This window comes from Onychomys torridus, chromosome 16 (assembly GCF_903995425.1).
Source record: "Onychomys torridus chromosome 16, mOncTor1.1, whole genome shotgun sequence".
Lineage (NCBI taxonomy): Eukaryota > Metazoa > Chordata > Mammalia > Rodentia > Cricetidae > Onychomys > Onychomys torridus.
This window is the reverse complement of record NC_050458.1, coordinates 5,703,005-5,716,119: the sequence shown is the minus strand read 5'-3', so window position 1 is coordinate 5,716,119 and position 13,115 is coordinate 5,703,005. Positions and strand designations below refer to the sequence as shown.

General features: G+C 48.3%; 1 protein-coding gene across 2 annotated transcripts; it reads right to left on the bottom strand.

Annotated features, from left to right (window-relative positions):
• Window positions 1-3,588: 3,588 nt before the first annotated feature.
• Window positions 3,589-12,505, bottom strand: Odf1 (outer dense fiber of sperm tails 1). Of its 2 annotated transcripts, none has more exons than XM_036209060.1 (2): window positions 12,183-12,505; window positions 3,589-4,039 (listed from the first exon to the last, which is right to left on the bottom strand). In XM_036209060.1, exons 1-2 carry the CDS (start codon window positions 12,503-12,505, stop codon window positions 3,589-3,591), a joined length of 774 nt encoding a protein of 257 aa, XP_036064953.1. The 2 variants fall into 2 exon arrangements, with proteins under 2 accessions (XP_036064953.1, XP_036064954.1); XM_036209061.1 differs by having other exon boundaries at window positions 3,589-4,041; window positions 12,230-12,505.
• Window positions 12,506-13,115: the final 610 nt, after the last annotated feature.

Genomic DNA, 13,115 nt, shown 5'->3' with positions numbered 1-13,115 from the left:
ATACCTCAACTCAGGGAAAGTACTCAGTCTATAAACCCTTGTCTTTTGTTTTGTTTTGTTTTTGTTTTATTTTTTGAGACAGGGCTTCTCTGTGTAGCTTTGCGCCTTTCCTGGATCTTGCTCTATAGCCCAGGCTGGCCTCGAACTCACAGAGATCCGCCTGGCTCCGAGTGCTGGGACTAAAGATGTGCACCACCACCACCCGGCAACCCTTGTCTTTTTAAAACTTTGTTTTATTATGTTCATTTAGTGTGTGTGCACCCGTGCATGTGTGCCCTGGCATGTATGTGGAGGTCAGGGGAGAATTGCTTCTCTCCTTCCACCATGTTGGTCTCAGGTTGTCGGGGCTCAGTGGCAAATTCTCCATCCACTGAACCATCTTGCCAGACCCAACTCTTATTTATCATTTTTTTCTCCCTATGCTGATGGTGAGCAAACAAAGGTGGCTAGCTGGTTCTCCTGAGGCCACGCTCTGGCTTCCCAGAGGCATGGTTCAAGGCAGTGATCTTAACAGTGCCCACCATGGCAATGTTGGGGACTGGTCTGAAGAGTTCTGGCCTTTCCTACCCATTGTAAGTGTGATTGCTTTCAGCATCTCCCCATTCTCCACCTCGTACCCTTCTGATGCGCCCTCCTTGAGTTTAATACCCCTGCCATTCTCCACCTCGTACCCTTCTGATGCGCCCTCCTTGAGTTTAATACCCCCGTGAAAGTATCTTTCTCTCCATTCACTGTGGAGCACAGTATCTGGTGTGTCTAATAGGACTGTCTGGCCAGTGGGTTGCTGGATGAGTGAATGAATTACTACATTAGCGGGAGAAATAAATGCGTGACTCGTTCCGTGAGTCCTGGAGCAGAGCTCTTGGGAGGGCTGAGGCCGCTGCTTGTCCCAGGGGTGACATCCCATGGGAGAAGCTGGATAGGGTGAAACCTTTTCAAAGGCATTTTCAAAAGTTTATAGGCTAGAAACTAGAATGTGTATGTCAACATTTAGTGAAAACTTGGCAAGACAGAGGGGGAGGCTAGAGTTTGGCACACTTGAATGGATAGCTGCTAGGTAACTGGTTTGGAAATGGCTCAGTGTTTTCACTCAGCATTTGTATTAGAGGCCGTTCCTTCCCTCGGATGAAAGCCAGATCTGTCCCTCTCAGTATTCTCCAACCTTGGACTTGAAGGAGGCTTTGAAAGAAAGGCTCACAGAGCTTTATGAGCACCCAGAGCCTCTAGCTGTAAGCTACATACTTGAATTTCCTGGGGAAACGTTTAAAGATCTTGCTGCCCAGGCTGTCTCATGAGTTGATTAGCATTTTAATCTCTGGAGAGATTGATTGCAGGGAGAAAGATTGTACAGACCAGACTCTGGGCCCTGAGCATGTGAGGCAGGCACTCTACCACTGGACATATAATACATGAACGTTTAATTTGTTGGTGTGTGTGTGTGTCTGTGTGTGTGTGTGCGCGCGCGCGCGCGCGTGTGTTTGTGTATGCATGTGTACTGTGGTGCTGTATATGGTATGGTGGGGTGTGTATTGTGTATGCACATGAGTATAGGGATGTGTATCTATGTGTGCACATGTGTATACTGTGGTGCTGTGTATGGTGTGGTGTGGTATGTATTGTGTATGCACATGAGTGTAGGGATGTGTATCTATGTGTGCACGTGTGTGTACTGTGGTGCTGTGTATGGTGTGGTGTGGTGTGTATTGTGTATGCACATGAGTGTAGGGATGTGTATCTATGTGTGCAGAAGCCAGAGAAAGACAATGGTGTCTTCCCTTGTTCCGTACTTTAACGTATCCTTTAGAGAGGTGTCTCTCACTGTCACGGCTAATCTTGGATGTCACCTTGACTGGATTTGGAAGCAGTTGAAAGGCAAGCCTCTAGGCTCACTTGTGAGGGTTTTTCTTCATCTGTTATGTGGAATGGGGAGACCCACCCCACACATGGGCTGTGGCCTCTGGTGGCAGCCCAGAAAACAAGGCCCAAGGAATAAGCTTTGCTTTCGAATGCTTGCCTTTGCTCTGGCTGACACATTCGTGTGTGCTGGCTGCCGCTGTCACTGCATGTTCCCTCACTGATGTCAGAACCCTGCTGGGGCAGAGGAACCTTCCAACTGGGCTGAAGACTGCAGGCTCCCCAGGACCCTCCAGACTTCAGCGTCAGAATGGGACTGCTGAGACAGCAAGCCTTGTGGACTGAGAAACGGCCAGGTTCTCTGAGCCTTTGGTGTAAGGCAGCCATGTTAGATGCCCCGACTGTGCTGTGTAAGCCAATTGAATATGTTTCTTTAAATATATCCTCACTCTACCAGTTCTGTTCCCCTAGAGAACCCCAGTTAATAGGCTGGCTGCACTGGGAGCGCATCCCTTAGGCTAGGCTAGCTGCTGGCCAGCTCCCAGGACCACCATCTCCAGTCCTCAATGCTGGGGTTACAAGTCATGCCCAACTTTGAATGGGTCCTGGGGATTTGAACTCAGGTCCTCACATTTGTGCAGCCTGCATTCTTGCCCACTGGACCATCTTCTTAGCCTGGTGTCCATACTTTTACAGCTCCTCAAAGAGCTGCTCCTCCAGCAGCCCACTGGAGAAAACTAATCCTCAGGCAGCTAAGAGCAGTAAGAGGACTTAATATGCAAACGGAAGTTTGTGTTTCCTCTGAATCTGAGACCAGCTTCAGCCAGTTCCTCCCCAGCGTCCCTTCATTCTTCCTCCAGACTTCCCTTTTTCCTAGCAATCCAGAGCCAGGAGTAGTGGCATAAGCCTGGCCTTTAATCCCAGCACTCAGGAGGCAGAGGCAGGTAGATTTCTGTGCATCTGAGGCCAGTCTTATCTTATATAATGAGTTTTCCCGACAGTCAGAGTTACACAGTAAGACCAACCTCAAAAACAATGGCTCTTGAGCTACATCAGTAAGGACCCAAATACAAGTGAACCACACCATCAGTTGCTGAGCTGTACTCTCCTGCTCCTGAACTTTGCATTGACCTTCTGCCTAAAACCAGTTTCAAGAACTGGAAAAAGAGAGTTGCAATAAGTCCCCAGGAGGCTGTAAACTACCTTGAGCCAGAGGTGGGGAGTCGAAACTACAGGAATGCTAAAACACTCAAGTTCAGTGGCTGCCCTGCTCTTGGATCTGCGGACATTGCTGCTCTATTCTCTTAAGGATTGTCTGGTCCCCAAGTAAAATCCACAATCCTGTTGGGCTTGGGAAGGAGGTCACTTCACCATGAAATCCTCGCTGAGTAGTATCTTCCACCTAAACTACGCTAAGAGTGTTCCTTCCAGGCAGGGCCATCTCACAGGATTACTTAGTGTCGACAAATGCCTGTGAGTTCCGAGGTTGTCGGATATGAAGGACGTGGAGGGCAGATCTCATCGTATCTTCCATCCTGTTCTTTAATCCTTCAATCAGCCAACTCTGGAGGGGGTCATAGCAAAAGACTAGCACACAATGCCATCAGATTGCAGGTATGTATTCAGTTTCCTACCTACTTGAACCACATGGGCTATGGGAAGGGGAAGAGAGACACTAAGAGCTGCCTGGCTGGAGAACTGACTTCTGCTAAGACATAGGTTCTTACACACGCCTTACAAGATCATCTTCCTACAGGAGAATCGGCTTCCACACGGGTAGCAGGGGTTACAGGGGTCACAGGGCCCGCAGGGGCCGCAGGGGCCGCAGGGCCCGCAGGGGCTGCAGGGGCTGCAGGGGTTACAGGGGTTACAGGGGTTGCAGGGGGATGTGCACGGGTAGCACGGAGACTCGATCTTGACGCAGCTGCCGAGCCCGTAGGAGTAGGTCACGTCTTTCTCATCCACGCACGGCGGCAGGCTGAACTCCTTGCAGATGTTCATGTAACTGTACTTTTTGGATCCGAGGCAGTCATACCTGTTCTCCCTCTCAGCCGACACGCAGACTTTCCCGTCTTTCACCCGTACCTTGACTTGATCTGGCTCAAAGCCGCACACGTTCACGGACCCTAGAATGTTGCTGCTGCAGCAGGAGGAGGCCAGGATTCTGTTGGTCGTCCTTCTGAGTCTGTGGTTGGAGGGGAGGAAGGGGGAGAGATTAGACCTCCGACAACACACAACCCCACCCCTGCCCCTTTTCGCCTCAAATCCACCTGATGGAAATCCGTTGGCCATTCAGATCTTTCTCAAACCCAGCCCCTCCTGCCACCGAAACTCGGCCTGTCCCTTAGCCTCTCTGTCACTAGTCAGTCTCCTCCCCTGTGATAACAGTGCTAATACATCACAACGCTGATGGAGGGCTAAATGAGATGATGTTTCACTCAACACTGCGCTTGGTTCATAATACGTCTTGCTTGATTCCCACCTTTAGCATTGCTGTCATTTCATCATGTACAAACAGTTTTGGCTTTCCGATGCTGAAGTTTTGAGCCTCATCCCTGTTAGGGAAGCACTCTCAAGCAGGCTACAGCCCAGCTCAAGGCTCTTTATTTATTTTATTTTTTTTAATGAGACACAACCAGTAAGCTAGCATTTGAACACTGCATCTTAAAGATCAAAGCCAGGAATAACAGTGTGTGTGTGTGTGTAGACCCAGCTATCCAAGAAGGTGAGGCAGGAGGATTGCTTGAGCCCAACAGTTGAAAGATAAGCTGGACACCAAAGCATGATCCTCTCTTTTAGACCATCATGGGGCAGACAGACAGACAGACACTCCACCAGAAAGCTCATTGGCAAAGGACAAGGCAAGAGAGCTCTGGCTTGGTTCTTCCTTGGGCCAGGAGAGACCCTGGACAGCTCCTGTCAGTGGAAAACCAGCTTGTCTGGCTGCCAGTGTGGATCAGATGGGCAGTGATCTCCCAGGGGCGTGCTGCCAGGGATCCTATCTTCCTGCAAGAGTTTGTTGTGTGTGTGTGTGTTTCCCCAGCTCCTCATTCATCAGAGGGACATTCACACCAGGGTGAGTGGAATAAGCTGCACGCTGGAGCCTGAAGAGCTGCTAGACACCACTGCTGTGGTTGCTTCTCAACAGCCCTGCTGTATAAATCCTTATTAACAGCAGCTCACACTAATTGAGTAGTTAGGATACATCAAGAGATAGGAAAGCTGGGCTGGACAGAAGGCTCAGCAGGTAAGAGCACTTGCAACCCAAAGGACCCAAGTTCAGTTCCCAGCACCCTGTCAGGCAGCTCACAACCACCTGTAACTAGCTCGAGGGGATCTGACGACCTCTTCTGGTCTCTTTGGGCACCTGCACTCGTGTGCACATGCTCACACAGAGATAAACACATAAATAAAAAATGCTTTTTCAGAGGCAGGGGCAAAGTACCCAACCGGAGCAGTGACCCCAGACTCTTCCCTCACATCTTGGCTCTTCTGTGCAGACAAGTTATTGAGCTTTCTATGTCTCAGTTACACTGGGACAGTAATGAGTAACCCAATGTATGAAATGCATTTACAGTGTTGCTTGACACTCAACCGGGAGGGGAGGCCTTTGATTTCTTTTTTCTTAAAATGCACCTTCCAGGTGCTAAGTGTGCCAGAGGTGTGTTTTTTTAAACTGCACTACAACCCTGTGGTGAGATTATCATTGTAGCACTTTAAATTTGTTTGAAGATTTATTTTTATTGTATTTTAACTATTTGTAGGTGTGTAGGGGTGTGTGTGTGTGTGGATTTGTGAATGTGAGTGTAGCTATCTAAAGAGGTCAGTGTCATCAGGTACCCTGGAGCTAGAGTTACAGATGACTGCCAGCAGCCTGAAGTGGGTGCTGGGAACTGAACTTAGGTCCTCTGGAAGAACAGCAAATGCTCCTAACTGCTGAGTTATCTCTCCAGTCCCTGTATCCCTCTTTATACTGAATTTTATTTAAATACATTCTTCTTAAGTTACACAACCTCATTGTAGAAGATACAGGGTATATAGATTTTTGTTAGATTTTCTCGTGTGTGTGTGTGTGTGTGTGTGTGTGTGTGTGTGTGTGTGTGTGTATGTGTGAGAGAGAGAGAGGGGGGGGGAGAGATTTCTATATACACATATGTAGATTTATGAGTGTTCTTATGGAATCATGCTATACATACTGCTTTTGTTTGTTTGTTTGTTTTGTTTTGTTTGAGAGAGGGTTTCTCTGCCTGTCCTGGATCTCACTTTGTAGACCAGGCTGGCCTTGAACTCACAGAGATCTGTCTGGCTCTGCCTCCTGAGTGCTGGGACTAAAGGCGGGCACCACCACTGCCTGGCTTACATACTGCTTTTAATTTGTATTTCTCACTTGGTAAAACTTCATGGGACTGACTTAACGATGTGAATTACTACTCTTGTATTGAAAATTACAAACTAAAGTTTAACTAATTACAAAATGACCAGTAGAACTCCTTCCTAGAACATGCCAAAGCAAACAAACAATGAGCAATAGATCAGATGACGCAACCGGAGTCCTTCACCTCCCTTCTCCCCTGGACCTGGGGAAACTGAGGGCAGCGTGGTGGTCCTTCATGCCCTGTGTGCCAGGGTTCCTTAGGTCATACCAGAAAGAAAGGAAGAAGGCTGACCTCTTTGAAATCACTGTCTCTGTGAAATAAGTAGACTTAGCCCCATCTCCCTAGGTGGGCAGAGAGCTCATAAAGGTGTGGGGAACTAGCCTAGACACTTGTCCTCTCCAACTGGATCATGGCTGAAGAAGCAACCAAACAGTATGTGAAGGGCCTCTCAAGACTCATTTATGGTGTATGTGTGTGTGTGTGTGTGTGTGTGTGTGTGTGTGTGTGTGTGTGCGCGCGCGCGCGCACGCTCATGAATGTGCATGTGTGTTCAGACACACAACACAGGGAAAGTCAGTCTTATTTAGATGAGCAGCATGGAATCCTGACACTAATGATAGTGAAGGTGGGTTAGGACTAACAAAAGCAAGCCAAGAATCCCAAGCAGGTTTCCTAAGCCTCAGCTGATTCTTCTAGGAAAAGCTTGGCCTGCTCACCACAGGAGCTGGAGCCTAACCTAGGAACCTGACTTGTCAATCACAGCCAACTCTCAGATCTGTGTCCCCTTAGACACTTGAGTCCCAGCTACAGTCAAATGTATTCTATCGCTGGCCCCTCCTTGCCTTCCTCTGTTCCTGTCACCTTGGCTCCTTTGGTCTTGCAGTAGCTGTCCAGGGGTCCCACACTGTCAGGGGTCCCATGATATCCAGAGGTCCCACACTGTCAGGGGTCCCATGATATCCAGAGGTCCCACACTGTCAGGGGTCCACACTGTCCAGGGGTCCCACACTGTCCAGGGGTCCCACACTGTCAGGGGTCCCATGATACCCAGGGGTCCCACACTGTCCAGGGGTCCCACACTGTCCAGAGGTCCCACACTGTCAGGGGTCCCACACTGTCAGGGGTCCCATGATATCCAGAGGTCCCACACTGTCAGGGGTCCACACTGTCCAGGGGTCCCACACTGTCCAGAGGTCCCACACTGTCAGGGGTCCCATGATATCCAGGGGTCCCACACTGTCCAGGGGTCCCACACTGTCCAGAGGTCCCACACTGTCAGGGGTCCCACACCGTCAGGGGTCCCATGATACCCAGGGGTCCCACACTGTCCAGGGGCCCCACACTGTCCAGGAGCCCCACATTGTCCAGGGGCCCCACACTGTCCAGGAGCCCCACACTGTCCAGGGGTTCCACATCATCCAAGTGTCTTCAGAAGACTGCCTAAAACTCTCAGCCAGGCCAGGTTTCTTATCTTTTGTACATTAGTGGTTATGAGTAGGAATGTGTGGTTGTAGGAGAATTTGTTGGGGCCACATTTGACTCATCAAACTCAACTCTGAACTTGGAACATGTTTCTTGCCTGGTGGGTTATCCACAACCTGAAATGGGTTTTTCCATGACTGTAAGGTTCTGAGCAAGGGACAGGGCCTCCTGTACCCTACTCCCTTGGATTAAGGGAAGCTTGCCAGCTTGTGGGGGAACTATGCCTGTGCACAGAGCTCCCCGCTTTTCTCCTGGTCACAACTGTGTTCACTCCCATGTCCAACACACTTTTGAATGCAAAACACCCTGCCTTTCCTGTAGAGTTATATACTCAGCTGTTTCCAGAAAGATCAGGTCCAACCCAGTGAGGAAGAACATCACAAAGACGTGACTCTGAAGAGCACAGAGCCCTCTAGACTTCACTGGGACATTCTTTTTCTCTTGAATTTAAACCCATTCCAAAGAGCTACCTAAACTCTACTCCTCACATCTTTATCTTCACCTGCCTCCTTCTGCCCCTGCCCCATGTGTGTACATATGTTCATGTGTGTGCACATATGTGTGAGAGGAGGCCAGGTTGACATCAGGCAACCTTAGATTTTGAGACAGGGTCTCTCTCTGAATATGGACCTCACCGATTAGACTGCATTGGCTGCCAGCACCCTGAGATCCTCCTGTCTCCACCTTCCCAGTGCTGGGGCTCTAGATGCTCCACATCGAAAAGCTGGGTGCTGTAGATCTGAACTCTCTGTGCTTGTGAGGCAAGCACTCTAGCCACTGAGCGGTCTCCTCAGCCCCTCTCTGCTTTCTTTTCCTCCTTTCCTCAGACTTGTGGAGTAGACGAATGTCACTCTGCAGCAGGGGGCAGGTTGTGTGGTACAGGGGCACCCTTCTTCCAGCAGGGCTCACAAGACACAGGTGTCTGGCTCCCACCTGAGTTCTAGCTTCCCTGGGTTGGTGTAGAGCTGGCGCTTTGCCTGTCTAGTAAGTTCTGGGTGATGCCGCTAACACTGGTTCAGGGGCACACTGAAAACTGACAGGTTGCTATGCACATGTGCTCTGGACTCCGGCAGAAGTGGCTTTCTTTGCTTTACCACCTCCTAGTCATCAAGAACACTGCTCCTTAACGTTTCCTTGTCAGAAGTGACTGAGACAACAGCCAGCCAGGCGTTAGGGGTATTAAACAGGAAATGCTGGTGCCTAGGTTTTACTCCATGAGCTGTGTGAGTCCTCTTTACCAGGCTATGTAGGCTCTACCTTAAACGGCCTTACCGTAAGTCTGAGACCTTCAGTGAACAACTCCCAAGCCTGTATCGGTAAGGAAAACGGTTAAACCAAATAACACTCATCTAGGACTGGAGGGTAATTCAATGATAGAATACTTACTTAGCACACACAAGGACCTCGGTTTTATTTCTAACACAGAAAGTAAAATTAAAAGTTGCATTTGACCTCCATGGGCATCAGCCTGTGTAGTCAAGTGATGGTGGAGTCTGAGACCTAGGGGTTTGAAAGACACTAAAGAGGCAGCTTCTTTCCACCTTTCTGTGGACCCAGAGACAGCCAGGAGGAGGGGAAATCAACTAACTCTTTGTAGCCATAAAACCTCTGCCTTGCATCAGCCTCATTGACTGAGCAGATTCAGTGAAAACCTCAAACTCATAGTGTGAAAGTAAGAGAAGAGAAATATTTGAGGTTTTAAGATGGCGTGTTTTGTGTGTGGGATTTTCCAGGGAATTTCCTACTAAGAGCCAGACTAACCACAGATGCTTGGGTGAGTGGATGGAAGGCCATCTTGGGATTGGTCTCTAGGAAAGGGCGCAGAGGTTGAGCCCAGCACAGCTCAAGGGCACAACCACAAACTAAGGTACACCAGCTTGCAAGGACTCAAGCCGGAAGTCGGTGTGACCACGAGCGTCCAGTCCTTAGACAGGATTGAAGAAGGACAGGGTTTTATTAGTTTCTCTAGCTTAAATACAAGAGACAGGGAAGCCCGTGGAGTGTGGATGAACAAGCCTAACTCAGGCTGGTGGCATGGCTTCATGAAAGACAACCAAATTGTCACCGCCATCCCTTTGAATCCAAAAGTGAGGGAAGAGACAGGCAACTGCCAGAGCTTGGAGTGCAGCAGGTGAGACCAGGAAAATCAGGAAGTGGCTAAGGAAACAGAAGAGCTGAGTCTGGTCCCTGCTAAGGAAGACACTGTCTTCTAAAGCAGCTGCTTAAGAAACAATAGTAGTGAGCAGGACTTTTAAATCCTTGTCTAAAAACAGCCCACTGTACACACATCCATCCAACCATCAGATACTTGTGGAGGAAATTTTAAAACTGTATTCCAGTCTTCTTGACAAGGAAACACTGGAGACATGGAAGACTTGCACACAGAGGGGAAAAAGTTCAATATAGCTGAGGCAATTACAGATCAAGACAAAGAACCTTCTGGACAACATAGTCAGACATCTGGAAAGACATGTCACAACTCACTGATGCCCAGTCATTCTTTTAAGGGGCAAAAGGTCACACACAAATATGAATTCTAAACTCAAAAAGCCTTGAGCACAATTTCACACCAAAGATGGTTTAAAACAAAACAAAACGAAACAAAACTGAATGGAGATTAATTATTTTGAGACCTATTCAGTCACAGGTCAGGAGCTAGATTAAAGATAAGAAAAAAGAAGGTATTTCATTGGAAGAAAAATTGGTCGTGAGTCCTCTGGGATTGGAGCTCAGATCTGGGCTTTACGGCTGTCACCCCCAATCAGGAAGACTGAAGCGCTAGGGTTGTAGCTGACACTGAGTCCTCCAGACAGTGAAATGTCAGGCTGATGGAAATAGAGCGCAGAACTTTTGCAAGGTGGTGTGAATTAGAAGAAAAGTTCTGGGAAAGAGATAAAGGAGGGTACACCTGAGAGTCACAGGTCCAGGAACTAAGTAAGGACACCACCCACTTCATATTTGCTGCTGGTACTGAGGAAACACAGATACGTAGACTGGAGAAAGCGATGCTCTCTCTGAATCACTCTACTGAGACTAAGGCTTGAGGTTGAGTCTACTGTGTGCCAAGAAACAGTCCTGTGGAAAGGCAAGAGGACACAGATAGTGGGCAGAAAAAATCTGCCCTAGAAGTGGGGCAGCCAGATGACAGAGTCATGGAGAGAAGACACAGACCAACTCACAAGGAGCACTTAATATTTGGAGCAAATAGTAACTAGTCCCTATTTCACAGTGTGTGTGTAAGAACTTGACATCCTGAGGAATAAAAATAAACATTGGTTCAAAATTGTAGGTAAATTTGTGACTACCCCATCCCAGATTGTCAGGCAGGTCTGCTTCTGACCTTGTAGCTGATGACATCAGCAGCAATTGTCCTATTACTCTTCTCAATAAAACATCACAGTCACTGTTGTCAAGGGCTTTGTCCAGCCACACACCCATTAATCCTTCCATTCATCATCTGTTCATCTTCCTATATATCATATCTGTTTCTGCTCTGTTTTTAAGAATAGTCCCTTATTAAACAAGATTTTTCTGCCTCTTGCCTTTTCACTCAATGTATCCATATATAAAAGAACGTTCCAACTTTTCAATCCCATTTTTAAAAATTGTTTTGAAACAGTCTCACATAGCCCAAGCTGACCTCATACTCTATATATCAGAAGCTGGCCAAGAACTGTGATCCTCCTGCCTCTGCCTCCCAAGTGCAAGGATCTACAGGAGCCAGCCACCACACCTGGTTCTTTAATCCTTTCTTTGTATTTAGTAAATGGGTGTACAGTCATTTATATAACCAGGGGACAGTGTCCCTCATCTATATAGACCATAGGAGTATGTGAAAAGTTAGGAAAGGGTTAAAGAAATATACCAACTCCCCCTGTTAAATTACCCAATTCAATGAAAACCCCATTTGAATCTTCTGTGAAGGCTGTCACACATCCTTTCTGAGGTTGGAAAGGGAGGCCAACAGCACAGCCCTGAGACTGGATAAGAGAAAGGTTTACACACACAGAGGAAATGCCTCTGGCGTTCAGTCCACTCACTCTCTACTCCTGAGGTTTCTGGCAAACATTAAGGGTTTGATCAATGATTATGACTTCTCCTGCAGTCATTTCTGCAAGCCCAGAAAGACTCACTTCAGTCATACCCAGAAGAAATGTTGAGCTTGCTGCTTCCAATAGCTTTTTAACGACACCTGCTATTTCTCTCCCTCATTAAGACCACCTTATGTATCACACTGGCACTCTTGCTGTAGACTCCCACCAATTTGCCAGCCCACCACCTCATGCTGCCTCTGGAGAACCTCACTGTTCCCACCCAGACCCACTTTTCTTCAGCCTTGCCTAGGTCACCTGAGTCGTCATCTTGATCCCTTTTCATGTCTATTCAACTGTCACTGTCCCCAAGGCCCCCCTTCTTCCCACCGCTGCAGCTGCTACACTGCCTCCACAGGCCTAGATCACACCCTCTCACTTGGCCACCGCTCTTTTCTCATCCTCAATGGCGCGGATAGCTTTCCTCTCTAAGCTGCGGAGTGATGGGCGAAGGCAGTACAGCTTGTAGTCGCACAGACAGCATGGGTAGTAGAGGTCACACAGGCCACAGGAGCGGGAGCGCTTGGAGTAGCAGAGGCAGTAGGGGTACGGGTGCAGGTCGCAGCAGCAGTACGGGTGCATGTATAAGTCACACAGGCAGCGGGAGCTGAGTTCGTCGATACATCTCAATTGCCTTAATTCTCTGTCCACCTTCTTTATGTCCCTCCTAACACTGTCCAAAAGACAACTCAGTGCAGCCATTACGGTCACACCTTATTGTTCTGTGAGTACCTTTGGGAAATGGCACTCAGAGGAAAAAATTGTTCTAAGCTCAGCTCAGAGTCCTCCTTTAAAATTAAATGAGCCACACATGATTCACTTACTTTAAAGCTTGGGTTCTGTGACCCCGCCCACCCTTAAGTATGTCATAGTCTCCTGGTTACCATGCCAACCGCAAACACTTATGGTCCCCAAAGACCCTCCTCAGGGCTACTCCCAGGACCATACTCACACCGAGTCTCATTCACCTGAGTGGTGGTGGGGATTGCCAGCAGTCACAGCCTTTTGGGGTTCATGGACCCCTTTAGTGTCCTTGACTTGTATGTGTTAAGAAGCTATGGCATGGATATGAGTGTGGTTTTGATCTTGGTGTGGAAATAGCAGGGCTTGCCAGGCTCTGCTCTCTGTGCCTTCTGGTTCTAGCCCTGAGCCTTGTTGTAACGTTTGTTTTGGTTATAGACAGAGTGTGAAGAACTTTGCTGTCTGCCCTTTTCTCCTACCAATTCCGCCACAAATCTGCCTTTGTCATTGACTTTCTCAGTCCCAAATCTCTGAGTCCCATGATGATGATGATGATGATGATGATGATGAT